General features: G+C 43.0%; 1 protein-coding gene across 1 annotated transcript in view; it reads right to left on the bottom strand.

The window, feature by feature from the left end:
• Window positions 1-19,176, bottom strand: part of SNX18 (sorting nexin 18) — a 56,755-nt gene extending 37,579 nt beyond the window's left edge. Inside the window, exons 1-3 of the mRNA XM_024740362.1 lie at window positions 18,979-19,176; window positions 13,602-13,764; window positions 5,398-5,453 (exon numbers count right to left, since the gene is read on the bottom strand). Coding sequence (XP_024596130.1) covers window positions 5,398-5,453; window positions 13,602-13,764; window positions 18,979-19,176 — 417 coding nt within the window. The remainder of the gene's footprint in view (window positions 1-5,397; window positions 5,454-13,601; window positions 13,765-18,978) is intronic.
• Between the last annotated feature and the right edge of the window lie 7,258 nt (window positions 19,177-26,434).

Below are 26,434 nucleotides of genomic sequence, written 5' to 3'. Positions count from 1 at the left end.
AATCTCCCAGTTCATCACACCACCACCACCCCTCGCCGCTTTCCCCCCTTGGTGTCTGAACATTTGTTCTCTACATCTGTGTCTCTATTTCTGCCCTGCAAACTGGTTCATCTGTACCACTTTTCTAAATACCACATATATGCGTTAATATACAATATTTGTTTTTCTCTTTCTGACTTACTTCACTCTGTATGACAGTCTTTAGACCCATCCACGTCTCTACAAATGACCCAATTTTGTTCCTTTTTATGGCTGAGTAATATTCCATTGTATATATGTACCACAACTTCTTTATCCATTCGTCTGTCAATGGGCATTTAGGTTGCTTCCATGACCTGGCTATTGTTAATAGTGCTGCAATGAACATTGGAGTGCATGTGTCTTTTTGAATTATGGTTTTCTCTGGGTATATGCCCAGGAGTGGGATTACTGGGTCATATGGGAATTCTATTTTTAGTTTTTTAAGGAACCTCCATACTATTCTCCATAATGGCTGTATCAGTTTACATTCCCAGCAACAGCACAAGACGGTTCCCTTTTCTCCACACCCTCTCCAGCATTTGTTGTTTGTAGATTTTCTGATGATGCCCATTCTAACTGGTGTGAGGTGATACCTCATTGTAGTTTTGATTTGCATTTCTCTAATAATTAGTGATGTTGAGCAGCTTTTCATGTGCTTCTTGCCCATCTGTATGTCTTCTTTGGAGAAATGTCTATTTAGATCTTCTGCCCATTTTTTGATTGGGTTGTTTGTTTTTTTAATATTGAGCTGCATGAGCTGTTTATATATTTTGGAGATTAATCCTTGTTCCGTTGATTCATTTGCAAATATTTTCTCCCATTCTGAGGGTTGTCTTTGCGTCTTGTTTATTGTTTTCTTTGCTGTGCAAATGCTTTGAAGTTTCATTAGGATCCATTTCTTTGTTTTTGGTTTTATTTCCATTACTCTAGGAGGCGGATCAAAAAAGATCTTGCTGTGATTTATGGCAAAGAGTGTCCTTCCTAAGTTTTCCTCTGAGAGTTTTATAGTGTCCAGTCTTACATTTAGGTCTCTAATCCATTTTGAGTTTATTTCTGTGTATGATAAGTGTTCTAATTTCATTCTTTGACATGTAGCTATCCAGTTTTCCCAGCACCACTTATTGAAGAGATAGTCTTTTCTCCATTGTATATCTTTGCCTCCTTTGTCATAGATTAGTTGACCATAGGTGCGTGGATTTATCTCTGGGCTTTCTATCTTGTTCCATTGATCTATGTTTCTGTTTTTGTGCCAGTACCATATTTTCTTGATGACTGTATCTTTGTAGTATAGTCTGAAGTCAGGGAGTCTGATTCCTCCAGCTCCTGTTTTTTCCCCTCAGGACTGCTTTGGCTATATGAGGTCTTTTGTATCTCCATACAAATTTTAAGATTTTTTGTTCTGGTTCTGTAAAAAATGCCATTAGGCTTGGATAGCTATAAACCTCCCTCTTAGAACTGCTTTTGCCACATCCCATAGGTTTTGGATTGTCGTGTTTTCATTGTCACGTGTCTCTAGGTATTTTTTAATTTCCTCTTTGATTTCTTCAGTGATCTCTTGGTTATTTAGTAACGTATTGTTTAGCTTCCATGTGTTTGTGCTTTTTAAGTTGTTTTCCCTGTAGTTGATTTCTAATCTCATAGTGTTATTGTCAGAAAAGATGCTTGGTATGATTTCAATTTTCTTAAATTTACTGAGGCTTGATTTGTGAACCTGATTGTAGTTCTTTTTGCTTCTGCTGTCTGTCCTCTGGTGGATGAGGCTATCTAAGAGGCTTGTGGAAGTTTCCTGATGGGAGGGACTGGTGGGGGGTAGAGCTGGATGTTGCTCTGGTGGGCAAAGCTCAGTAAAACTTTAATCTGCTTGTCTGCTGATGGGTGGGACTGGGTCCCCTCCCTGTTAGGTGTTTGGCCTGAGGTGACCCAACACTGGAGCCTACCCAGGCTCTTTGGTGGGGCTAATGGCGGACTCTAGGAGGGCTCACGCCAAGGAGTACTTCCCAGAACTTCTGCTGCCAGTGTCCTTGTCCTCACAGTGAGACAGAGCCACTCCCCACCTCTGCAGGATACCCTCCAACACTAGCAGGTAGGTCTCATTCAGGCTCTCCAAGAGTGGAGTCTCTGTTTCCCCCAGTCCTCTCAAAGTCCTGCAATCAAATCCCACTAACCTTCAAAGTCTGATTCTCTAGGAATTCCTCCTCCCGTTGCCAGACCCCCAGGTTTGGAAGCCTGACGTGGGGCTCAGAACCTTCACTCCAGTGGGTGGACTTCTGTGGTATAAATGTTCTCCAGTTTGTGCGTCACCCATCCAGCATTTATGTGATTTGATTTTGCTGTGATTGTGCCCCTCATCCTCTCTCATTGTGGCTTCTCCTTTGTCTTTGGATGTGGGGTATCTTTTTTGGTGAGGTCCAGTGTCTTCCTGTCGATGATTGTTCAGCAGTTAGTTGTGATTCCGGTGTTCTCGCAAGAGGGAGTGAGAGCACCTCCTTCTACTCCTCCATCTTGAACAAAATCCAGTCCAATTCTTAATTAAAATCACTTTCCCAAATTGTGCATTTCATCCCTGAAATGAGCAGAGAGCTCATCGACTTAGACACATTTTCATATTTGGCTTCTATGATGTTTGCTTCTTCTGCATGGTATTTATAGCTGAGAATATACCACAAGGACATAAAATACTGTCTGCCACTATTGGACAAATCCCTTGTTTTTTAGTACTGGACCCCTTTCACACACAGCTGATTTCTACTCCAAAATCAAATCAAGAACCTGATTCAATATTCTTTACCTGATGGCTCCCTCTATAAAATTTCCACTTTCTTCAAACATGTGTTTCCTAAGTTAACTCAGCTACTGATTGATGAGGGTGTTCTTATAGATACATTTCCTCATTTGCTTTTTTACTGTCCTCTTTCGAATTGTGACCTCTGTTTCGTTGTCAATATATACACAATTTGATAGTTTAGAAGTCAACATTCCTCAGTGTTTTGTACCAAAGGTCACAGTTTGTCAAGCCAAGGCCTGAATCTGGCCTAATGTTTAGTTTGACCAACATTTAAAATGTAGGAGATTTTTCATTCATCCAAAAATATAGATTTCTGACTTCTTTTGGAAAAATATCAGAAGATCTGACTACAGTGGGCCAGCACTTCCACATAGCAATTATTGGCTTTTCCCCTTTAGATAAGGACATTCATGCGAGTCCTTGTTACTCTTTGGTACCTTATACCAGAGACCAACTTCCATCTCAGCTCCTATAGACATAGGAGAGTTCGTCCCTCACACATCTTCCAGGGCAAAAGCAATCACCCCAGTGGCATCACCATAGATAATTCACATCCCTGTCTGTCACAGATTTCTTCCAAGCCCCACATTCATTTTAAAATATGTTTTGGATGTCTCTCACGGAATTCCTATCAGTTTGTCTTTCCTTCTTTGCTTCCTTCCATCAAGCAAGTAGGCACTATGATATTACGAAGATACCTGCTTCATCCTTTAGGGAGCTGGTGGATGAACTCGGCATGGAAGACATATGCTCTGAGCTATGGTTAGGATGTATGCAGGAAATTATGGAACTTAGCAGATCTTGGAGGGATGTGGGGTGGTAGTTAGGGAAGTCTTTCTGAAGCAAATGGTGCTTGCTTTGATTAATTCAGACCAATGTGGGTTGGGAGGAGGGTAGAGAATGACTTTTATTCCAGGAGGATTGACAAAACTCAGAAACCTAAGGAGCCAATCTGCCTCCTTCATTTGTTATACCAATACATGTCTGCTATGTGTGGGCCACTCACTATGTTAGTGGTAACCAAGATGGACATGGTCCAGTGGAACTTAGAATTGAGAGGAGCCTGGGTAACCAAGTGGATAGAGGGGTCACTTGCTGAGATGAGACATACATGAGAGCAGGTTTGGCTTGGGAAGATGAGAGTGTAGTTTCAGACACTGAGTTTGAGGTGCCTACAGGACACCCAGGTGGAAATGTTCAGTAGGCAGTTGCACAAAAAGGTCTGGAACCCAGAGAGAGATGAAGGATGCAGACTTGGAGTTAGAAGTCACCAGTTCATAGGTAGTAATTGAGGAGCTATGAAATGGGAAATTACCATAGTGAGAGTGTGGACAAGAGATAGGAACAGTAGCCAACCACAGATAACCTCCTTCAAACACCCCTTTTCTTCTGCATGCCTGAGAAGGAGGGATCAGATAGGTAAGAGGAAATTCAGGAGAGTGATGTCTTAGGAAATAGAAAAAAATTCACAGAAGAGAGGGAAAAAGTCACATTGGAAAACGAAAATGAAGAACATCCATTTGGATTTAGCCACAGAGGTCATTCAATGGGGTCACGGTATCCAAACCCTGCTGGCTGACCCCAGACCTGCCCACTCCTGGGTTTTCCTTCTCTGGTGATGGTGTTAGAGTACAGAGATACTCCCAAGATGGAAACTTCAGTTACCCTTAACTCCTGTTGCCCCTTCCTCTCTCACCTGTATCCTGAGGTTAGCCCCTCTCCTCCATCCATTCCACCAGCACCTGAGTTTAGGCTCATTTCTTACTATAATGGACTGTTGCAAATGCCCTGGTATTATTTACTTTCCAGTTTAGCCATACTAGCTTTCCCACTGTTTCCTCAACAGGCTATGTGCCTGTCAAGACTTGGGACTTTTACATGGGCTCTTTCCTCTGCCTGGAGTACCCACCTCTCTTAATCTGTTTGGCAAAACTGTTGGTCATACTTTGAAATCCTGTTAACCTTCCCCCAAGAAGCTTCTCTTGGCAAACCTGGCAGAATACTTTATTCCTTCCCTGGTGTTCTCACAGTATTCTGTTCATATCTGTTCCATGGCATCTGTCCCATTGTGTTGTGGATTTGTTACCAATCTGTCCCCTTTACATGGATTTCAGAGTGAAAATTTCAAGAGTTTGAGGTGATGGTTCTTACAGATTGACATTATCCTTGGTTCACACATATATTCTCTGTGGCTATCCTAATGGCAGGAATACAGGAGGTACTGAAGTAGTTCATGTTGGAAGTCAACAAATATGTAGCAGCTATAGGAAATATAAGCATGTTACAAAGTAGTCATTAGCCCACGTTGGGAGAAGAATCAAAGGAGATATTTGGGATAAATACGGTGAGTTTCAGTTCTTGGATATGGGAGTAGGAAGAGTCTTCCATTTTCATCCTTTAGCTCAGAAAAGAAAAAAGTCATCTCTAAAGTTAGACTATATGAGATCAAGAAGAGAAGAGGAACAGAAAAAAGAAAAAAAGCTTCCTGTTGAGAGAAGTCCTTGATTTCCTCAGACGAGGGTGGCTCTCCCTGGAGCAGCTGTGTCCTTCTCTCTCACCTGTTAATTCTGATGAAGCCTTTATCTCATTACCATTTCAGAACTGCATTCATCCACCTTTGCCTGGAGGTCAGAAATTGCAGGAGAATCTAAAATTCAGAGAAGTAAACCAACAAGCAAACCTAAAAGAAGAAACTGCCAAACAAAACCTAAGTGAAAGTTTCTTCAGGATCGGTTTTCACATTATCTTAGTAACTCCCCCAAGACACCTATCAAAACACACTAACAAATGTCTCTAAGACAAGGAAATGTGTTGGAAGGGAAATGAATATGCATGCAACAGACAGAACATTCATCACCCTGAGAACTTAATATAGCATTCTAGGAGAGCATTGCCATTTATAATACAATCTAAGGGTAAAACGATGTGCTAATCCAGTAATCTGACTTACTGTGAAGTGGGTTCAGAGCAGACCTGTTATTTAAATGTGAAAGATAGATGCTTAAATATGAGAGAAAAATAACATTTTAAGTAAGAAGTCATCAATTCAAATGCCCATGTGGGAAAGAGAAGTAATATAAATGGGACTGGTGAGGACGGGGGGTGGTGAGTGGTAGGAAGTTGGGGGCCTGTGGTGAAATGAGAGTTCGCCCCGTCTAAAGGGGACATTGACACACAGCACTGTCTCCTGGGGACAAGCTGGAATATGGGCCCTGTATTGCCATATGCCTTAATTTTTCTAAGAAGCCAGAAACCCTGATTTGTGTGTAAAATGTCCTGATTCTGAAAACATTATGTGAGTCTGATAACACGTTTTCACGGGCAACATTTCCTCTATTGGCTTCCAGTTTGCAGCACCTGTTTTGAAACTCCAAGTTACTTCTTACCTGTCTGAATCCTGAAGAGAGAAAGAACGTCTGAGCCCTGTGAAGTAAAGCTGTAGCATGAACTATACTTCTCCTGGAACATATAGGTGTGTATTTATATCTGTATCCATGTGTGTGTGTGTGTGTGTGTGTATACAGTTGACTCTTAAACAGCACAGGTTTTAACTGCAAGGGTCCATTTATACATGGAGTTTTTTCCAATAAATATAATACCTGTATTTTCATTTTAAAGATCTTTATTTTTTAAATTTTATATTGAAGTATAGTTAATTTACAATGTTGTGTTAGTTTCTAATGTACAGCAAAGTGTTTTAGTTATATATATATATATGTTTTTTTCATATTCTTTTCCATTACGGTTTATTATAGAACATTGAATATAGTTCCCTGTATTATACAATAGGACCTTGTTGTTTATCTATTTTAGACATAGTAGTTTGTATCCACTAGTCCCAAACTCCTAATTTACCCCTCCACCACCCCCTTCCCCCTTTGGTCACCATTAAGTTTGTTTTTTATGGCCATTTTACAGATCTCTAAATAAAGTATGGGGACAAGTTTGCTTTCAGTTAGAGATCACAGCATCTGGAATGAACGGAACTAGGGTTTGAGTCCTGATTCTATCCAAACTGTTTCAACTTTCTGCCCCTGGGTGAGATATTTATCAATTCCTTTGTTTTTGAGGCAGAGAGAGCAGTACTTGGATTTATGACTGCATGGGGTTTCAGCGCCCCTAACCCCCATGTTATTCAAGGGTCAACTGTGTGTATGTGTGTGTGTGTGTGTGTGTGTGTATACATGTATATACACAAACACACATATGTAGGTATATGTAAATATGTATGTATAAAATGTCAAGTGCTGATTTTATATAAAGCATTGTGTTAATTACATTACAAACATTATCACACTTAATATTCATCTAAAAGGGTTGTTTTGAGGGTTGTTATTCCCAAATTATAAAGGAGGAAATTGAGACTCAGAGAATACATGACTTTCCTAAGGTCAAAAAGCTGGTAAGTGGAGCCATGGGATTAAATCCAGGTTTGCGGGATGCCACGCCTCTGCTCCCAGCCACCACACTGGACTTCCTCTCGTATGAAGGGAACATAAAGGAACAGAGGTGCTGCTTGAGTTTTTGGTTTTTATTTCGTTTTTGTTTTAAGTCTTTTGAATAACTCATCTAATTCAAAACTCAACAACATAAAATATACAGTGGAAAGTCTTGGCCATATACTGTCCTCTCTACTTCCAACCCTCTCCACTATCCCTGTCCAAAAGCAAAAACTTTTATAATTTCTTGTTATCATTCAAGAGTTTCCTTACACAAATATATTTATCCCTCCTCCTCCTTTACACAAAGGTGGCATATTATATACATTGTAAAGCAACTTTTTTAAACAACATATCTTAGACATATTTCCATGTCAGGATATGGAGAGTGTCCTCATTCTCTTTTACTATACCATAACATCACACTATATGGATGTACCATAATGTATTGAAACATTCCGTTCCCTATTTGATGGATGTTTCTGGGTACTATTTTGATCAGACTACCTTACTGAATTCTCTTATTGCTTATAGTAATTTTTCTATTGATTGTTTTGGGTTTTCCTGGAGTATAATATCATTTCCAACTTTATACTCCTAATTTCTTTTTCTTGTATTGCATCATTGGCTATTACCAGACCTGAGTTTTTAAAGGAGTAGGGCTTAGTCACAGAGAGGATTGGCATTCCATGTAGGAAGAGCAAAAGAGACCCAAAGATGTAAAACACCATGGTGGGAGCTGAGAAACACAAGAAGTAAGTAATAATAATACAAGGTGAGGTGTAGAAGGACTTAAGGATCATGCTGTAAGGAGATCATGTAAGGATCATGTAAGGATCATGCTGTAAGGAGACTGGACTGGACGAGGATGAGAGGTATTTGAAATGAGGGAAATGAAAAGACCAGGCAGTAAGACGTTTCCACTGAAGGGTGGTGAGCCTGATGCTAGAAGCTCCTGAGGGAACTATTGAGTGATTCCAGGTGGAACGTGATAAAGATGAACAATGTCAGGGAGGAGGGTGAGTAGAGGATGATAAGAACAATACTACTTAGAAGGTAAAGCTGGCAAGCCGGAGGCAGAGGCATGGAGGACAAGAATCTGGACAGGTAGATGGTGTCCCTACGTGAGATAAAGAATGCAGGAGGCAGAGGAACACGTTTTGGGAGGAGGAGAAGTGTGACTTGCAAAATGATGATCTTGAAGTGTATTTCGCTAAACAAAGGGAAGGTACTATGTTAGCCCAACTTTGAATTGCCTGATGGGCTTGTTGGTCTCTTGTTTGGTAAATGGTAGAGCTTGGACCTAAACCCAGCTTTCTTAATGCCAAGATCAGCAACCATGCCACTGTGCACGCTGCTTTCAAAATCAGCAGAGCATGCAAAAGAGCATAATTGAAAACAAGCACAGCTGATTGAAAGGAGGCAGCAAACTTCAGGAGACAGCAGTGGTGGAAGCCGTGCTAGCTGCCCGGACTGGGTCCCCCAAAATGGCAGAACCCTAACAAGTGGGGCTTTGACTCCCATTGTTGGAGACTACAAATGGAAAATAATAATCTTTTTAAGACTGTACACATTTTAAGTTATCCCCCAACACCACCTCTGTGGGGAAAGTTATTCTACCATGAGCCCTGAAAGGCCCTGTGCATTCTTGCTGGGTGTGGCAAGAAGGCAGGGCCACGCTTCTCCTGGGTCTTTTCTCAGGGTTGTGTCTGCAAAGGGCAACCTTGAGGAATTAGATAATGTGTCCCCCTGGGACAAAGCAGGAGGCTGTTTACTGCTGGCTCGAAAACGCTGGACTCCCCAAGCTCGGTATCCCCTCCTGTAACGCAACTCACCGCACACGCAGGTGGCCATCCCAGGCTCCCTGTGTTACCCCCAGGGGACTTGCTGGTGGCAAGAGGAGTCCATGTCAATGTGGTAGTGGTCATGCTTGTGCCATGAGTGTGGTCAAAGTCCCTTCTCTCTGAAGCACAAGTCGATGTCTTCTGCCAGCATTCGTTGAATAGTAACGGGCTAATTTATTAGCTTAAAAATAGGACAAAATCAAATCCCAGATCCTGAACATCCCCACCCCTGCCAATTTTTATTTTATACTGTAGTATAGTTGATTTACAATGTGTTAGTTTCAGGTGTACAACAAAGTGATTCAGTTCTACATATATTTATACTTATTCTTTTTCAGATTCTTTTCCCATTTAGGTTATTACAGAATATTGAGTAGAGTTCTCTGTGCTATACAGTAGGTCTTGTTGCTTACCTGTTTTATATATAGTAGTGTGTGTATGTTAATCCCAAACTCCTAATTTATCCCTCCCCCACCCCTTTCCCTATATAGTTCCCTGTATTATACAATAGGACCTTGTTGTTTATCTATTTTAGACATAGTAGTTTGTATCCACTAGTCCCAAACTCCTAATTTACCCCTCCACCACCCCCTTCCCCCTTTGGTCACCATTAAGTTTGTTTTTTATGGCCATTTTACAGATCTCTAAATAAAGTATGGGGACAAGTTTGCTTTCAGTTAGAGATCACAGCATCTGGAATGAACGGAACTAGGGTTTGAGTCCTGATTCTATCCAAACTGTTTCAACTTTCTGCCCCTGGGTGAGATTTTTATTTTATACTGTAGTATAGTTGATTTACAATGTGTTAGTTTCAGGTGTACAACAAAGTGATTCAGTTCTACATATATTTATACTTATTCTTTTTCAGATTCTTTTCCCATTTAGGTTATTACAGAATATTGAGTAGAGTTCTCTGTGCTATACAGTAGGTCTTGTTGCTTACCTGTTTTATATATAGTAGTGTGTGTATGTTAATCCCAAACTCCTAATTTATCCCTCCCCCACCCCTTTCCCATTTGGTAACCGGAAGTTGTTTTGCTATGTCTGTGAATCTGTTTCTGTTTTGTAAATAAGTTCATTTGCATCTTTTTTTTGGATCTTAGCTCCCTGACCAGGGATCAGACCCATGCCCCCTGCATTGGGAGCATGGAGTCTTTTTTGGGGGGGCAGGGCACACAGCATGGCCTGCGGAACTTCCCCGACCAGGGATCAAACCCACACACCCTGTAGTGGAAGCACGGAGTCTTAACCACTGGACCACCAGGGAAGTCCCTGTATCATTTTTTTTAGATTCCACATATAAGTGATATCATATGATATTTGTCTTTCTCTTTCTGACTTACTTCACTTAGTATGATAATCTCTAGGTCTGTCCATGTGGCTGCAGATGGCATTATTTCATTCTTTTTTATGGCTGAATAATAATATTACATTGTGTATATGTACCACATCTTCTTTATCCAAATTACCTTCTTTAAGCTAATCGATTATTAAAATAGGATCAAATCAAATCCCAGACCCTGACCATCCCCGCCCCTGGCAATTTTGAGTCATGGCACTCAGTTTGCCCTCCGCAGCTCCTGGGAGCCCCCTTAGCAGCCAAGAGACGGTCTGGCGGGAGAAACAAGGTCAGGGAGCCCACTGGCCTGGGCCCTTTTGCGCTTGAGCAGGGACTCTCCTCCCACCCTCACTGTCTTCGTGATGTGACGGGATGCCACAACTTGTGGTACTCATTTTAGATTGTTCAGGGTCTTTCTAAAAGCTCAGCGTTGAATTTCCACTCATCCATTTCTGTACTTCCCTGTCCAGTTTACTGGTTGTGTCCTCACCGTGACCTTTCACCTTGCCACCTGCCTCGGTCCATAGCCCAGAATCACAAGAGTTGATAGAACCAACTCGTGATGAAAATAGCAATCCACTCGTTGCTTTCTCATTATTTTTATAACATTTTTCCATGGTAAGTAATCCTTTGCTTTGGCCTAAGACCCAAAAGTCCTCTCCCACAACCAGAGGAGAAAGAGTAAATCAGAAATAACCCAGCTCATACCAGGCTTGGTTTATCATCACCTGGTAGTTCAGAAAACCTCAGGCCTTGAACTTGAATTAAGCTGATCCCAGATTGCCAGCACTCCCCAGAAACAAACAAAAGTCTTTTTTTGAGGATGATTAACACAAGTCTAGGCTTCAACATATTTCCATAACTTATTTTTCATATACAACCCCACCTCTCAATGATTGCCAGAAACATGAAGAGACGAGGCCCTGAATAAGAACCAACAGAAACAACAGACAACAGATCCACAGGGAATCTAGCTGTTGGAATCATCAGACACAGACTGTACAACACAGTGTTCCCTGCAGAAACGTTCAAGCTTGGCTGATGTCATGTTAATGTAGCAGAGACTTTCTCACAGAACCAGTCACTTGTCCTCTCCTCTCCAGCCCTTCCCATCTCCTTCTAAGAGCTCCCTCCCTCATTTTATCTTTTCCAGAGTCTTCTCTCTTTCCCAAAAGACATCTTCTCTTCTTTTTTTCAAGGTTCTTAGATTTGCCCATAGTGGTTAAACAGGCAGGCTCTGGAAACAGCCTGCCTGGAATTTACTCCTGGCTCCACAATTTACCCAGGGCAAGTTACTTAACCTTTAAGCCTCAATTTCCACATCTATAACCTGCACCTACCTCATAGGGTTGTTATGTGGGTTAAATTAATTGACACAGGCAGTGTATATAAGAGGGCATGGAGTTAGACAGTGTTCAATAACTATTAGCTATTAAAACTCCAGATCACTAAGCTTACTGTTAGGGTTATATAGTCAGGGCACACAAGCAACTGCTTCCCTACCTGAAGCTTCTATTATGGGTTTCACTTCCCCTTGGGCTTCAGTCATGTCAATCCCCCCACGACCACTGGCCCCAGGGATCCACTTCCTCTCTAAAGCTGTGGTGTAAGCTTGGACAGAAATCCACTCACCCCACCCAACATCGTAACACCAGTGTCACATGTAGGGGTTTCAAATGTCTTTCTTAATTTATCAAACTACTGAAAGAAAATGAAAGAGAAAGTATATGAAACATGTAAACCCTCTGGCTTAAATGGTAGAGGTCTCTATTCCTACCATAACTCAGCCTCCAGCCTACTTGGCCTTGTTCCACTCTGCTCCCCGTCTCAGTATTTTTCTCGCAGCTTCTAAAGGGTGTTGGGAGGTGCTCATGGGCTCCTCTCCTTGACCCTTCACTCTCTACTTCTCAGCCCATCTCCCTCCATCTAGGAGAAACCGTGTGGCCTACCACATGAGAGCCACCATTAGGTGTATCGATTCTTCTGGAACTGAGGCTGAAAAATGAGTCTAATTGGTTTCTGGTAGAAATGACTTCACCCTTAGGTGGGCCTTGGCTCTTCTGTACAAGGAAGAGACCGTCCCCATGATGGGTCAAATGTTATAAGAGCACCGATCAGGTCTGATACATGTTTGCCCTCAGGTGCCCCCCTGGCCAGTCCCCTGCTTTGCCCTGTGTCCTGGGGCCTGACTGCTCCTGGGTGCATTTCCCAGGCTCCCCTGTCAGTGAATGTCCAGCTGAACTTGGCCATGGGAGGTGCTGGAGGGAGACTGGAGTGGGCGGAAGGGAAAAGCTAGAGTCTATCTGCCGCGCTATTCCCGGGATGCTCGGGCAGCAGCTGCACCTCTTCTTCAGCCGGTTTTCCCGACAGGCCCACCATTCCCAGTTTCTACAGGTGAAATTGGCCTCTGAGTTCCAGTGATCTGGCCTCTTCTCTTTGACCCTCTAGACTTGGCAAGGAAGTGGTTTCCTGCTGTTGCTAATTTCTAGGTTGCCTCACGGTCCTCAGTTTGGCTTTTTGACTTTTTCTGTCACCTACATAACAAATTACATGCATTAAATCCCCCTGTTTCAAGTAGTCATAGTGGCTTCTGCTTTGCTGGTGGGAACCGTACTGATACAAAGATCTTAATAACGTAATCACGGCATTTTACAGGACGGATCAAACACCTATGATACCGTGGGCTGTGTGTTCTGTTAAGTTCTATCTTAAAAGACCTTTGAAAAATCTGCTTCCCTTTCCTGATTTCTTTTTATTGCCCAGCCTCTCAAAAGTGTACCCCCTCAGGGCTTCCCTGGTGGTGCAGTGGTTGAGAGTCCGCCTGCCGATGCAGGGGACACGGGTTCGTGCTCTGCTCCGGGAAGATCCCACATGCCGCGGAGCGGCTGGGCCCGTGAGCCATGGCCGCTGAGCCTGCGCGCCTGGAGCCTGTGCTCCGTAACGGGAGAGGCCACAACAGTGAGAGGCCCGCGTACTGCAAAAGAAAACAAAAAAACAAAAAACTGTACCCCCTCACCACCACCACCACATCATCTTAGCCAACTTAGAAGATGCCCTGTGCCCTGGGAGGGTGGAGAAGTAAGAAGCACGACAGGAACCAGGTGTTCCTTTCCTTACCCAATGTACTAGTGATGGAAGGGAAGAAACCAAGCTTCATTTCCTCTCTTCAGTACTTTTCAGCTCACTGTTTAATCTCCTGGCTTCATACTTGTACTCATCTTCTACCACCCCTTCAGAGTAGCCGACCGGGATCTTCTTACATTGTGCAGATCGGCTGACTTCCACAGCATTGAGTTGCCCAAATTCCCTCTTCCATCGGTATTTCTCTCCATTCTCCTTCAGCAAGTTTTTTTCAGGGAGCTTCACATGTCATGGTTTCAGCTCTTAAATATATATGAAATCTCAAACTCATACTTCCAGGCTTGCTTGTCTTCTAAGCAGACAGCTGGAAGGCAAGAATGAATGAGGATGTGTTTCACGGGCCCTGCCCATCGGTGGCCCAGCCCATGCACAGAGGGATCAGGTGCTGGTTTTGTTCTGCCATATCCTCATATTTACATAATGTCCATTCAACCAAACTGAAACCCTTGAAGCCTTCTTTGGAACTAGTATGATGAGCAATATAGAATTGTTCTTGAGTGGGCGGAGCATGTTAGGGTTAATCCTGCCTTTTCTTTTTATCTCTGCATCCAAACCTCTGGCTTTCCAACCCCTCTATCAACCAGCCCCACCTACCTCTCAGCCTCCCGTTGCAGCCTCTGAAGTCCAAACCTTCTCTCTGGTCAGGCTGGTCTCTTTACTGACCACCTTCACAAGGAAGGCTCACCCCAAACCCCTCCCTTGGACTGAGAAATCACAAAGCAGACTGAGGTGAGAGAATGGATTCTGGGGTCAGACTGCCTGAGTTCAAACCCCTGTTCTATCTCTTACTGATGTTGAACAAATGACCACTCTCTGTGCTCTGGTCTCCTCAGCTGTAAAATGGGGGACATAATAATATCTAGATCGTAGCATTGTTGTAAGGAATAAGTGACTAATATGTGTAAAGCACTTAGAACTTTCCCGGCACTTGGGTCACACGTGATTGGAAAATCAGGCAGCGAGGAACTACGTCACTTATTTCTCTGCCACAGCTTGGCTATGGCACCATGTAGTCGTCAAACAGAAAATGACTTTCTAATTTTAACCAATATTTTATATTTTATTCCAATTGCATAGAAGTGCAAATTGCTGCAAGGTTTAGGAAAAAATTGCTCTGCTTGCAGAAGGCTTCTTTTTTCCTCCCTCCTCCCACCCAAATTCTATCCCATTCTTTAAGAGCCAGCATAAGTCCCGTTTCCATGAAACTCTTCTGTTGCTTCAACCTACACCAAATTCTCAGTTCTGGACAGGTTTATATGGTAGGTCCACACCATACAGGTTAGTACTGAATTGCTTTTATGGATCAGTGTGTTCTGTTGGGGTCTCCAAGGGGGTCCCCTCAATAAATAGCTGTCCAGTTCTCAGACTGAGTTCTGAACAAACGGAGAACTAGACCAATTGGTTGGCTGGCAGAATCCAGTCATCACCTGTATTGTTGACCAAGCTAAGTTGGAGGATGTGCTATAGAGTGAGGGTCAAATGAGCCTGTACCTGCGTTAAAAAGATGCACCTCTTCCTCATGGGGTTGTCCCCAAGGTCACCCCACTCCAACTGAGTCACTCTACTTCTCACGGGGAGGATAAGAATGTGAGTGGCCCTGGATATGTTTCAGGAAAAGTCCTCCCGTTGCAAATCAAGAAGTGGGGAAAGACCCACCCCTCTAACAAGGTCTTCCCATGTAAATCATAAACTCTTTGTGGGCAGGGCCTGGATCTTAAGCTTCTGCTGCATTCTCTGTAATACTGAGAAGGATGGGCACATAAGAGCTGTGCAATAATAGTAATTCCAGGATCTGTTCTAATCATTTCCCACATATGAACTTAATCAATCCTACGAAGCAGCTGGTATTAACACTGCTGTTTTCTTGATGAGAAAACTGAGCCATAGAGCTGAACCCAGTCTGGCCTCAGAGTTCTTGCTTTTAACTACTAGCTGACACTGCCCTGATTGAACTTCAAGGGCAATAGTGCTGGTAGAAGTGGAGATTCTGAGAGTTCAGGAGCTAGATGGGAGCAGCTTCGTTAATGTCCAGTTAAGGGAAGTTCTGTATCAACTAATGCTTAGAGAGAATCATTGGAGAAGATTATATAGCCCAATTCCTGTTTTCTAAACTGTCAGAGACTACCAGAAATCCTGTGAAACGATCAGTGAACTTGGAAGGAAGTCTGTTAATTCATCCTACTGAACTAATTTCTTTATGTAATACTTAGTCATGAGTGCAAAAATGAATCAAAGTGGTCACCTTTGATTGAAAAAGAAAATAGTTTCTGGCTCTGATTCTTTTGTCACTCATATGATTAAACTGCAATTTGTTTTATAATAGGTAAGGAGGTTTTCCTTCATTTCATTGTTTTATAGGATGGTGTGAAAGTTAAAGCCCTATCCAAATATTAATTATATTTGACCCCATGATTTTACATTCTAGGTATTTCTGTGACTTCAGTCTGAATCCAAGTAAAAAAATAAATGTCCTTCAGACATTTTACCCGTTTACCACTAGAGGGCATTATCTAGTCTTTTATCTCTGAAACAAGCCCTAAGTGTTCTGCTTTGTTTCCCACATGTTTCTCACATATAGGAGGAGCCATAAAAGGCTGTTATCAATCTGTCTCAGGTTTATTATGGGGAAATCATTTAAAGTAGGAATACATTTCAAGTCAAGCCCGCTGATCCGCTTTATTTGGTGGAGACACCTATTGATTTGGGCCTATTATGGCCTAGCACAGAAGTGCTAGGTGCTTTAGATACATTACTTCTGAATCTCACATTACCCTCCTTTTACAGATGAGGAAATCGAAGCTCAGGAAAGTCATATAACTTCCCCAAGGTCACACAATTGCACAGCAATGACTTAATTTAGGCTCTGAACCTAAATCAGGATTGAATACAAAAGGAAAATTTCCATGATGCCACTGACTGATTTCCTGAACTGAGAAGAGGCCCAGAGAGTTTTGTCCACCTGGTGGTTCACTCTGATGATGGGAAGTTATAAGGAGTTGAAGATAAATGATAGTAACAACTCTAAATGTAATTTATAGCTAACAGATTCTAACAAAACAGCCATAGAGATGCACTAGACCCTTTGTTTTAAATTCCATATAATCTAATCTGTTCCCACCCTGCTTGCTTGAATGTAATTAGTGGGATCGTTTAAGGGGCCAGATAAAACAAGGCAGTTTATTTCATAAAGGAATCGTGTATTCTGTCTTAGGCCTGACCTTCTGCTGACCTTCCTCAGCTACTCTTTCTTGGGTGATCAAGATACAAGCGGGGGCTTCCCTGGTGGCACAGTGGTTGAGAGTCCGCCTGCCGATGCAGGGGACACGGGTTCGTGCCCCGGTCCAGGAAGATCCCACGTGCCGCGGAACGGCTGGGCCCGTGAGCCATGGCCGCTGAGCCTGCGCGTCCGGAGCCTGTGCTCCGCAACGGGAGAGGCCACAACGGTGAGAGGCCCGCGTACCGCAAAAAAAAAAAGATACAAGTATAAATGCCTAGGAAAGGGACCATATTTAGTGGTGCCATCTATGGGTCTTGATAGTACGATTTCTGTTATGAAGCGATACTGTAATGACTTCCTATATTTCCACAAACATGGCTGCATTTGACAGTGATGGGCATAAATTTACTCATAAACTCACACTGAGTAATGCCTCCATTGAAATTGCTCAGGCATGCACTTTATAATCATCTCCGGTATTGTCCTGAATCTAAACCTGTTCACTAAGATCATAATGAGCTTAGAAGTGTTAGAACGCCCTTGCATTTCTTGGTCTAGGTGCTGTTTAATAAGGTGCTTGTATTATTTTCTATGAGGAGAGAGAAAATAAAATTTCAGTCCTGACTGTACCAATTATATATAGAAAAAGGAATCCAGAATCATCCTGTATGAAGCACATCCTACCGAGAGATAAAACTACTTAAACCTTAATCTTCAAGGAAAAGAATAAAGAGCACACACTATCAGTGAGAGTTGTTTTGTATACAGGGCCAAGAATTATCATTTTTGCTCTGTAATCTTAGGCTACCAAGCCATTCCATATTTAGCCTGTGAAATGTAACATCATAGAGCTAAAAAATCTGAAGAAAAAAAGGACAAGGAAACTTTATACATTCCACACATATTCCAAACACATTTCAATGGAGTTAGACATCAGGCACTTTCAGTATAGAAATGTCTTCAGCTGGGATCAGGTTTTTAATTCCCCCCTCCTCTGGAATCTTGGAGCAGCTGTTGTTTCCCAAATGAGCTTGTTCGTGTAGATTTGTTTTTTAAATTACTACTTTATTCTAATGATAAATAAGCTAGTTAATTCCATTAACTAAGAGCCTCTGAAAGGAAGCAATAGCATCTAAGGATTTTTTATTATTGAAATATAGTTGATGTACAATACTGTTAGTTTCAGATGTACTACATAGCGATTTGACATTTGCATATATTACAAAACGATCACCATGATAAGCCTAGTAACCCTCTGTCCCCATACAAAATTATTACAATATTATTGATCATATTCCTTATGCTGTATATGATATCCCTGTGGCTTATTTATTTTATAACTGCAGGTGTGTTCTTCTTAATCCCCTTCACCCTCTGGCAATCTAAAAAACAAACAAAAACAGGCTCATAAATACAGCATCTAAGGATTTTAAGATCTGTCTGTAGAAGCATGGCCTGCCGTGCAGAGCTGTTCTATCACAATATCAGTGCAAGAAGTAGACCCAAGTGTGCATGTGAAACAGACCCAATTATGGTCTATTTTGGTCACTGGCATTCCAAGGCCTCAGGCCCCTCTCCTGGGCCTGAGATTCATTCTTCCTTATTCAAGGCAGCAACAGCTGCGTTCGACAGAAGCAAGATCTAAATCATAGCAGATCAGGTGACTCAAAGTTTTCATTCTGATGAGATGAGAATGCAAACTAGCTCAGCGATTCCTGGGGAACTCTGCATCACTTTTAAAGCTTCAGGTTCAATTATCATAAGTGGAATGAGTGGAATATGAATAAGGGAATGTGATTTTAATTGCATGTTTTATTTGGAAATGATTGAAGGTTCACATGCAGTTGTAAAAAGTAGTTTTCCTGTACCCTTTTCCTGTTTACCTCTGGACATCTTGCCAGACTCTAGTACAATGCCACAGTCAAGATACAGAGCTGAATATAATTTCCTAGGAAAGCAATACTCCGGGGATCAGACCTGTGGCCTCTTTATCTACGATCTGTCAGTGGCATCAGGGACACTGTGGGAGAAGAGAGGAGTAGTTTCTCTCAGATATCATCCTTAAAACTTAAGTATACCCCAACCTTTGCAGTTATTTTAAATCGCTTCTAAGAGGGAGCTGGTCATGAGCACATCTAATTCTTGTCTGCTGAACACCTTTCACTTTTGCCCTTGCAGAGCCCCTTTCCAACCTCCTCCGCCCTGCCTTGTGCCGCCAAGGCAGCCAGCAGGGAGCTGACTTGTGCGGGCTGCACCAACGACTCCTGGACTGTCTGGCTCCCAGGTGGGTTTGGCGGAAACCCAGAGGGCAGGAGGAGAGTGAAGCCAGCGGGTATGCCCTTGGCCCTGCCAAGCATCCTCGGATCGCTGGGTCCCCCTCGGAAGGCCATGGCTCCTGATGGCCAGCCTTTTCCACAAAGAACCTCCCCTGCGTGCCCTCCCTGTCCTCACCCCTGCAGGCCTGGTGGCAGGTGGTGCCTCAAGGTCCCTCTGGTGCTCGCCCCATCCCTGACCACAATTCTGTCAAAAGAGTCCCTTCATCAAGCGTTTTCTGTCTCTCCCCTTCAGTCTGTCGTCTGTTTTCTCCCGAGACCCCAACCGTTACATTCAGCGACCACCACCTTCTTCCTATTTCTCTCCTCCTCCTTGCTTTAATGGGCACCAATCTCCCTGGTTTTTCTACTCAGACATGGAGAGGAAGTCAAGAATGACACCCCAGGAAACCCCAACATTTAAAAGGAGAGCAGTGGTAACGAAGAGAATAGGATGCATGGCGGATACTCCCAGACTCTCAAACTCTTGAGTCCTAGCTTACCAGCACCTTTTTTGTGCTCCAGAAGCTTCTTTCTGGAGGCCCATAGAAGCCCCAAACTAAACACTTCATGGTGAATGCTGTGATGAGCTGCCCAGATCCCTCCTGAGGAAAAAAGGATAGGATCACCCAGCTGGTGAGAATATTGTTGGTAAATAGCCTTCAGCGGACCGCCCTCTTCGGGGGCTGCCTTAGCTGAAGGAAGCGGCCTTATCCAAATCCTCCTCCTCGAGGAGCGGCCTGCACCCCATGACTAGTCAGCGAGTCAGATATAAAGGCCTGGCCTCCTTGGCCCAACTCAGGACAACTCTTATTCCTTATCTATGGCCACATGACCTCAAAACTAGCAACTTAAAGCAACATTTATTATCTCACATTTCTGGAGGCTGGGAATGCAGGAGTGCCTTAGGTTCTGTCTCAGGATTTCCCATGGGGCCGCAGTCATCTGAGAAGGGCCCACTTCACTGTTGGCAGAAGGCTTCGGTTTCTCACTACCTGGGTCCCTCCTCCGGGTTGCTCACATGGCAGTGACTGCTGCATCAAAATCCCCTTTCCCATGGAAAGTGGGCTTCCTTAGTGATTTCAGCCCATTGCTCTAACTTTCTGGCCCTCTCAGTTCTTAGAACTGTTACTTCCAGCTGTTAAAACAATGACTTCCTACCGCCAAGATTCAGTGTCTCAAAGCTCTAGTTTCATCCCCAATCACTGTCTCTCTTCTCTCCCATCTCCTCTCCTGACCCCGCAGCAGAACAGGGCTGTGGATGCGGTCTGGCCCACACAGACCTGCCCATGTCTTTCCATCACATACCCCTCTGATAGAGCTCAGGAAGGAGGGTTAAGGAAGGGAGAGGGGACTTGCGGGACCCAGCTTACTGTCCTTGTGCTCAGTGTGGGCAGATGGAGGCTGACAAACTCATCTGACAAGGAATTTGCTCCCAAGCAGCAGCTCTGGGTGTTAGGGGTCCCTCACGAGAGAGCTTCATTCTCAGCTTCAGGCCCAGCCCCTGAGCTGGCAGCCATATATCCCATTCCTCTTTGCTGTGGCTTTCCCAGGTAAGGACAATGTTCCAAATATGATCTACTCACCACAGCCAACTCCTGCGCCTTCAGGCACATGTGGGATCCATCTTCCAAACTGCTTGGGGTTTCAGTGGGGATACTCAAACCTGCTTCAGGTGAACCTGCTTCACCCAGCAGTCCCGCACCATAGCATCTCTCCCCCATGTGCATTTCCTCTACCCTGGTAGCACGGGGGCTGCACAGTGAGCCTGTGCCCTCTAACTGTCCAGACAGGGACCGGCACAGGTGGAGACCCACACACCTGTGAGCAGCTCTCTTGTCAGCTCCTCCCTCTGGCTCTGAGGATGAGAGGTAGCCCAGAGCCACCCTGCCCTGTTCTGGAAAATAAGTAGTTCCACATGAGTAACATACTTCTACAAAAGGCGACAGCCTTTTCCCTTTCAGCCTCATCTTATATTAGAGTGAGATGTGGTGGTGCTTGTTCTGCTTCCTGGTTTCTCTTAGCAAGCCCTGCTGAGGATGTATGGCCCTAACAGCTGTGATTCTAGGAATTTAGAATGTAGGGTATTTAGCTCATTTGATCCTCAGCTGTGAGCTTTAGGACAGCCTTAATCACCAATACTTAGCAGCTGTCACCCATGTTTAAAATTAATCATCTTTCTCCCAACCACACTCTGATGCCTATTACTTATTTTGGTAAAAGCTTTCACTATCCTTCTTGTAGGGTGATCAACTGCCCTGGGATGACGGAGCATCCGTACTGAAAGCATGATACTCCAGAGAAATTAGAAAGGTCAGTCACCTTACTTCCCATGTCAATGACTCCAGCCAGAGGCTGTGAGTAATTCAATTCCTCCCTGTCTTCATGGCCCCTGCTCTGTTACTTAGTGGTGGCGTTCCTCTACCTTTAATAGCCCGAGTATCTATGCCCCCTTTTTCCATTCTGCAACTATCTTATGCTACCCAACTTCATGTCTCACCGGAATCACCTGGGAAAATTTATAACTACTGATATCTGGATTCCATCTCCAGAGATTCTGGTTCAAATGGTCTGGGGTGGGCCCTGGACAGTTACCAGGCAATTCTTGTGTGCATTCTCCCAACTGAATGACTGCTAATCTGAATGATCTTCCCTACTCCAGAGTTTCCCCCTCTAATCCATCCTTCACACTGCAGCCAGAATTATCTTTCTAAAACACAAAGCTGACCATGTTAGAGCCCGACATAAAACTACGCTCTGGGCCCCCCCTCCCCATTGCTTTCAGGATAAAGCCTTAACTGCTCAGCATGACGGAAGGGGAGCAGAGCATGGGAGATGGCAGCTGGAGAGGGAGGCAGGGCCCGATCATGCAGTACCTGGACCCTTTGGCTGAACTGCTTGCATCGTTTCTGTGCACATCCACCATGCTTTATGGCAACACCATCTTTTGCTCATTGAAAAACTATTTACTGAGCACCTACTAAGTGTGAGGCAGTAGAGATCAATGATGAATAAATCAATCACAGTCACAGACCTTCTCCTCCAGAGCTGGTAGGCTAGATCTCTACAGGGACCACAGCCCAGGGAGAACGGACTACACCCTTACCTTGTAACGTGAATATGCTTTGACTCTAGCACCTGTCACCTTTATTATTCACATGTATGTAACTTTCTAAAAACCATAGCGTCCGTGCCTTGAGGTCAAGAATTACACTATTTTCACTGTTTTATCTACAACACCAAGCAGAGTGCTCAGTATGTACTAAATGCTCAATAAACGGTTTGCTGAATGAAAACAAGGAACAATGGTTGAGTCAGACTTCCCCCAGAAGTACTTGAGAGTCTTGGATTTCACTCCCTTCGTCTGTTAAGAATCTCAGAGTTCTGTGCTTTCCGCTAGAATGAATTAATTACGGAAGAATAAGTCATGTATTCAAAATTGTCTAATTTGTCAGATAGGCATCGTGTGCGCCTGGAAGCAGGAATCCTCTCTCACAGGGGAAGTGAAGAGGTGACAGAGCTGCTCTTCCTATGGCTCCTAAAAATAAAACAAACCCTGGGTCATCAGTTAGCATCGCAGTGGGGCTGAGTTATACTTTAGTATGGCCTTTGACTAAGGATATTGGCACATACAAAGACAATCTGAAGGTAAAAGAGGAATGGTCCTTTTCATGGTAGAACGACACGGGTGGTGAAGCTTGTTTTCGGTCAGACATTTTAGCCCCTAACTACTCTAATTTGCTCTGAGCCAGAACACTGGAGAAAGCCACAGAAGGCTGTTCGGGGCTCCACTGAGCCCCTGAGAGAACGCCCACTCAGCTCGCCGGTGAGAAGTCTCTGATCCTGCAACTCAGACTGGTAAGACTCAGCCTCCACAATGCTTCCCAGAAGCAGGAAGAGCCATTTCTGCCTCTTCAATGCGTCCTCCTGATTAGTCGGTTACTCTGGAATACACTACGTCATCAGTGGTTTTTACTCGGCTCAAACATCTCAGTGCCAAAACTATCCTCTTTTCTCCACAGGCAGGGCTACACATCAGCTTCACAGCCTTCAGCTCTAATGACCAACTCAGTCTCTCACACTGATCTTCCAAGTCTCTTTTAGTCACATACTTGGTTTCTCTGGTCCTTCACAGAAAGGACCAGAGAAACTCTTGCTAATAATTGGTTCTGACCTCTATTTGGTTTATTTGCATTTGCATGCTCTTCCAACAATCACTAATTAAAAAACTACAGCCACCCAGCAGGGTACTACCAATAACAGAGTTACTCCTCCCTCCACCTGGTGTCAGTGTATTATTTCCCCAGGTTACTGGTTAAGTGGAGTGATCAGCCATCCTGGTTGCCCTGGGACAGAGGGGTCTTAGTACAGGGCAAACTGGGACAGCTGGTCATCCCACATCAGGCAGCTGGCCTGTAACATCCAAGGAATGATACAGGCACTAAAGGTTCTAGATCATAAGGCAGGAGGGACTAAATGCTAGAGAGAAAATGAAAGAAAGAGAAGTAGATGGACAGAAAGTAAGCACGGGAAATAAAGGCACTTGGGGGAGAAGAAAATACAAGAAGAAAACTTAAAATAGGAGACGACAGAACCCTAGGAAAATTAAACCTTCCAGGTATAGAGAACTATACTTGAGAACCACTGCAGAAAGAATAAAAAGGTAAATAGGAGGACAAGCATTATGCATGCCATGTTGATGAGCAGTAAGTAGGAAGGAAATGATGAACAAGACTTGTTAAAGAATATCTTTTTACACATGGTTATTTCTTTTCTTTCAGAATGTCCCTTCTGAAAGGAACAGTACTCTCTCTCCTGGTGTTACATATAAAACATAGCATTATATAATCTTTGAAGAAAATAAGAACAGGAATAAATCTGTTTAAAAATAATTGCTTGTATGAAAGTAATTTTCCCTTATCCCTCAAGAGGGAGATGTTATCTGCAGGTCAGCCTATATTTAGTCTAGCTCCTTGGGATACTGATAATTTTGTTAAATTAACAAACGTTAATGGAGTGTCTAAATGAAGTGTAGAGTTCCATTTAAAATTCTATACAGTGGTTGTCCTGTTTCCAGGGTTTGTTTTGTGTCTTGTGTTGGCTCAAGCACTGTGGGATGTTTATCATCCTTGGTTCCATGGCATTAAGTGCTTGGAGACCCCCAGGCATAATGACAATCCCTGGTTGAGAACCATTTCCAAACTTGCCCCATCATAAGCGTCTCAGGGGACACCAATCAATTACAGGTTCAAGGGCTCTCCACCCCCTCTCTGAATCAGTATCTCTGTTGGAGGAACCCAGAAATCTGTATGTTTAATAAGAGCCCCAGGTGACTCTTAAAACCAGACAAACTTAGAAAACAATGGCTCTGCATCCCTTTCCCCTGATTTGTCAATGTGATCCCAAGAACTTCTGGTCAGCCACGAGTTTGCCAGGATCTGAGGTCACCTGATAAGCTCCCTCCTAGTCTCTGCAATGCCTGAGAATAAGGACAAAAGAGAAATTTATGTTGTTAAATAGGACTGACAGGTAGGAGAGGACTGATAAAGAAATATGCTCAGTAGGCCGTCTTAACTAGAAATATTTCACATGGAAATATTGTATCCAAAAGCTTGATGTCCCCTAAATTACTTTTTATTCATTGTACTAAAAAGATTATTCTACAAGTCATTTCTTATTGTGACAAAGCTTCTTATCTTGCCACAGTGCACTTTTGAAGAAATGTGTACTTACATACTACTTCACAGAGCAATGTGAGGTTTTTCAAGACTTGAAGTCAGTAAGCAAAAACATAGACTTGTAGAATTTTAGAAATAACCAAGTAGACCTTAAAAATGGACAGTGATGCTGATCTACTAATGAAGCATTTTTTCTTGTTATATGTTTTAGTCTTTTTATAAAGCATAAAGTTGAGATGTGTCTAATTAACCTATGTAGAAAACATGTCCATGGGAATATGCTTAAAGATATCTGTAATACATAAAATAATGGCTATCATTTATGGATACCAGGCATTATATAAGTACCTGACCTCTTATAGGGTGACCAGCCATCCTAGTCTGCGAATATCTCAGCTTTAGCACTGAAAGTCTTGTGTCCCAAGAAACCCCTCAGGCCTGGGCAAAAACCAGGCCTGTTGGTCACCCTATATCTTCATCTCATTTAATCTTCAAAACACATATGATCAGTACTATAATTATCCCCATTTTACAGGTGAGGAAACTGAAGCATAGAGGGGTTAAGCAAACTGACCAAAATGACCAGATTAGAAAGTTACAAAGTTAGTACTCAAACCCCCGTCTGTCTATATTTGTTTGCTTTCAAAGTCTACTTTCCTAATTACTCTGTTTTTTTGCCATGAAGTTACAATCCTTAGAGGTTTTTTATTTTTTAAGAGATATTTCTTCCTTGCCCCAAGAATAAAGTTTATTCATAGACTTAGCACCGAAAGAGCCTATTTAGAAATTCCTGGCAAATTAAAAAAAATCAGTTCCACAAGAAATTAATTGTATCCCATTTGATAGCAACTGAAAATTAAAGCCACACTGAGTTCTCCAAGACTTTGAGCATTGCTTGGAGAATTTGAGAATACTAGGCTTGGGGAGATGAAACAAGAGCACAAGGACATTCCACCCTTTCGAAGAGTAGTGTTTCAGGAGAATGGTATGTATGTGCTTGGCAACCTCAGTGTAGCATTTCACAGAGGGACATGATGGTGGCTGTCCCATCCAGTAGAATGTGAGGAAGGAAGTGAGGGGGAAGTGTCTAAATGGACTTCAGGGGAAGTGAGGAAAGGAGACATGCTTTCCTGGCCTGCCTTTCAGCCAAGACAGCTCATTTGATCTCCCCCACTAATAAACTCTGAGCTTAAATGAAGTTCTGGGCTGCGTCTACAGTTCAAATTGGAAAATAATTTGCAATGCACTGAAAACTAGGCTTTTAGAAATAAAAGTGATCTGTGCTTATTGCGTTTTATAGTTCATAACCTCTTAGGATTTTGGGTCCTAAAAATGCTGATTTCTTCAGAATAATCCAATAGAATAGAGATGGGACATGTTCACTGAATGAGTAAAACACTTTTGCCTGTGCTGAACCATCCTTGTGACTCTGGAATAAATCCACCTTGATCATGGTGTATGATCCTTTTTATGTATTGTTGGATTTGGTTTGCTAATATTTTGTTGAGAATTTTTGCATCTATATTCATTAAAGATATTGGCCTGTAATTTTCTTTTTTTGTGATGTCCTTGTCTGGTTTTAGTTTCAGGGTAATGGCCTTGTGAAATGAATTTGGGAGTGTTCCTTCCTCTTCAATTTTTTTGAACAGTTTGAGAAG

Source organism: Neophocaena asiaeorientalis, unplaced genomic scaffold (assembly GCF_003031525.2).
Source record: "Neophocaena asiaeorientalis asiaeorientalis breed wild unplaced genomic scaffold, Neophocaena_asiaeorientalis_V1.1 scaffold57, whole genome shotgun sequence".
Taxonomy (NCBI): domain Eukaryota; kingdom Metazoa; phylum Chordata; class Mammalia; order Artiodactyla; family Phocoenidae; genus Neophocaena; species Neophocaena asiaeorientalis.
The sequence above is the reverse complement of the archived record's forward strand: the minus strand, read 5'-3'. Positions and strand labels throughout refer to the sequence as shown.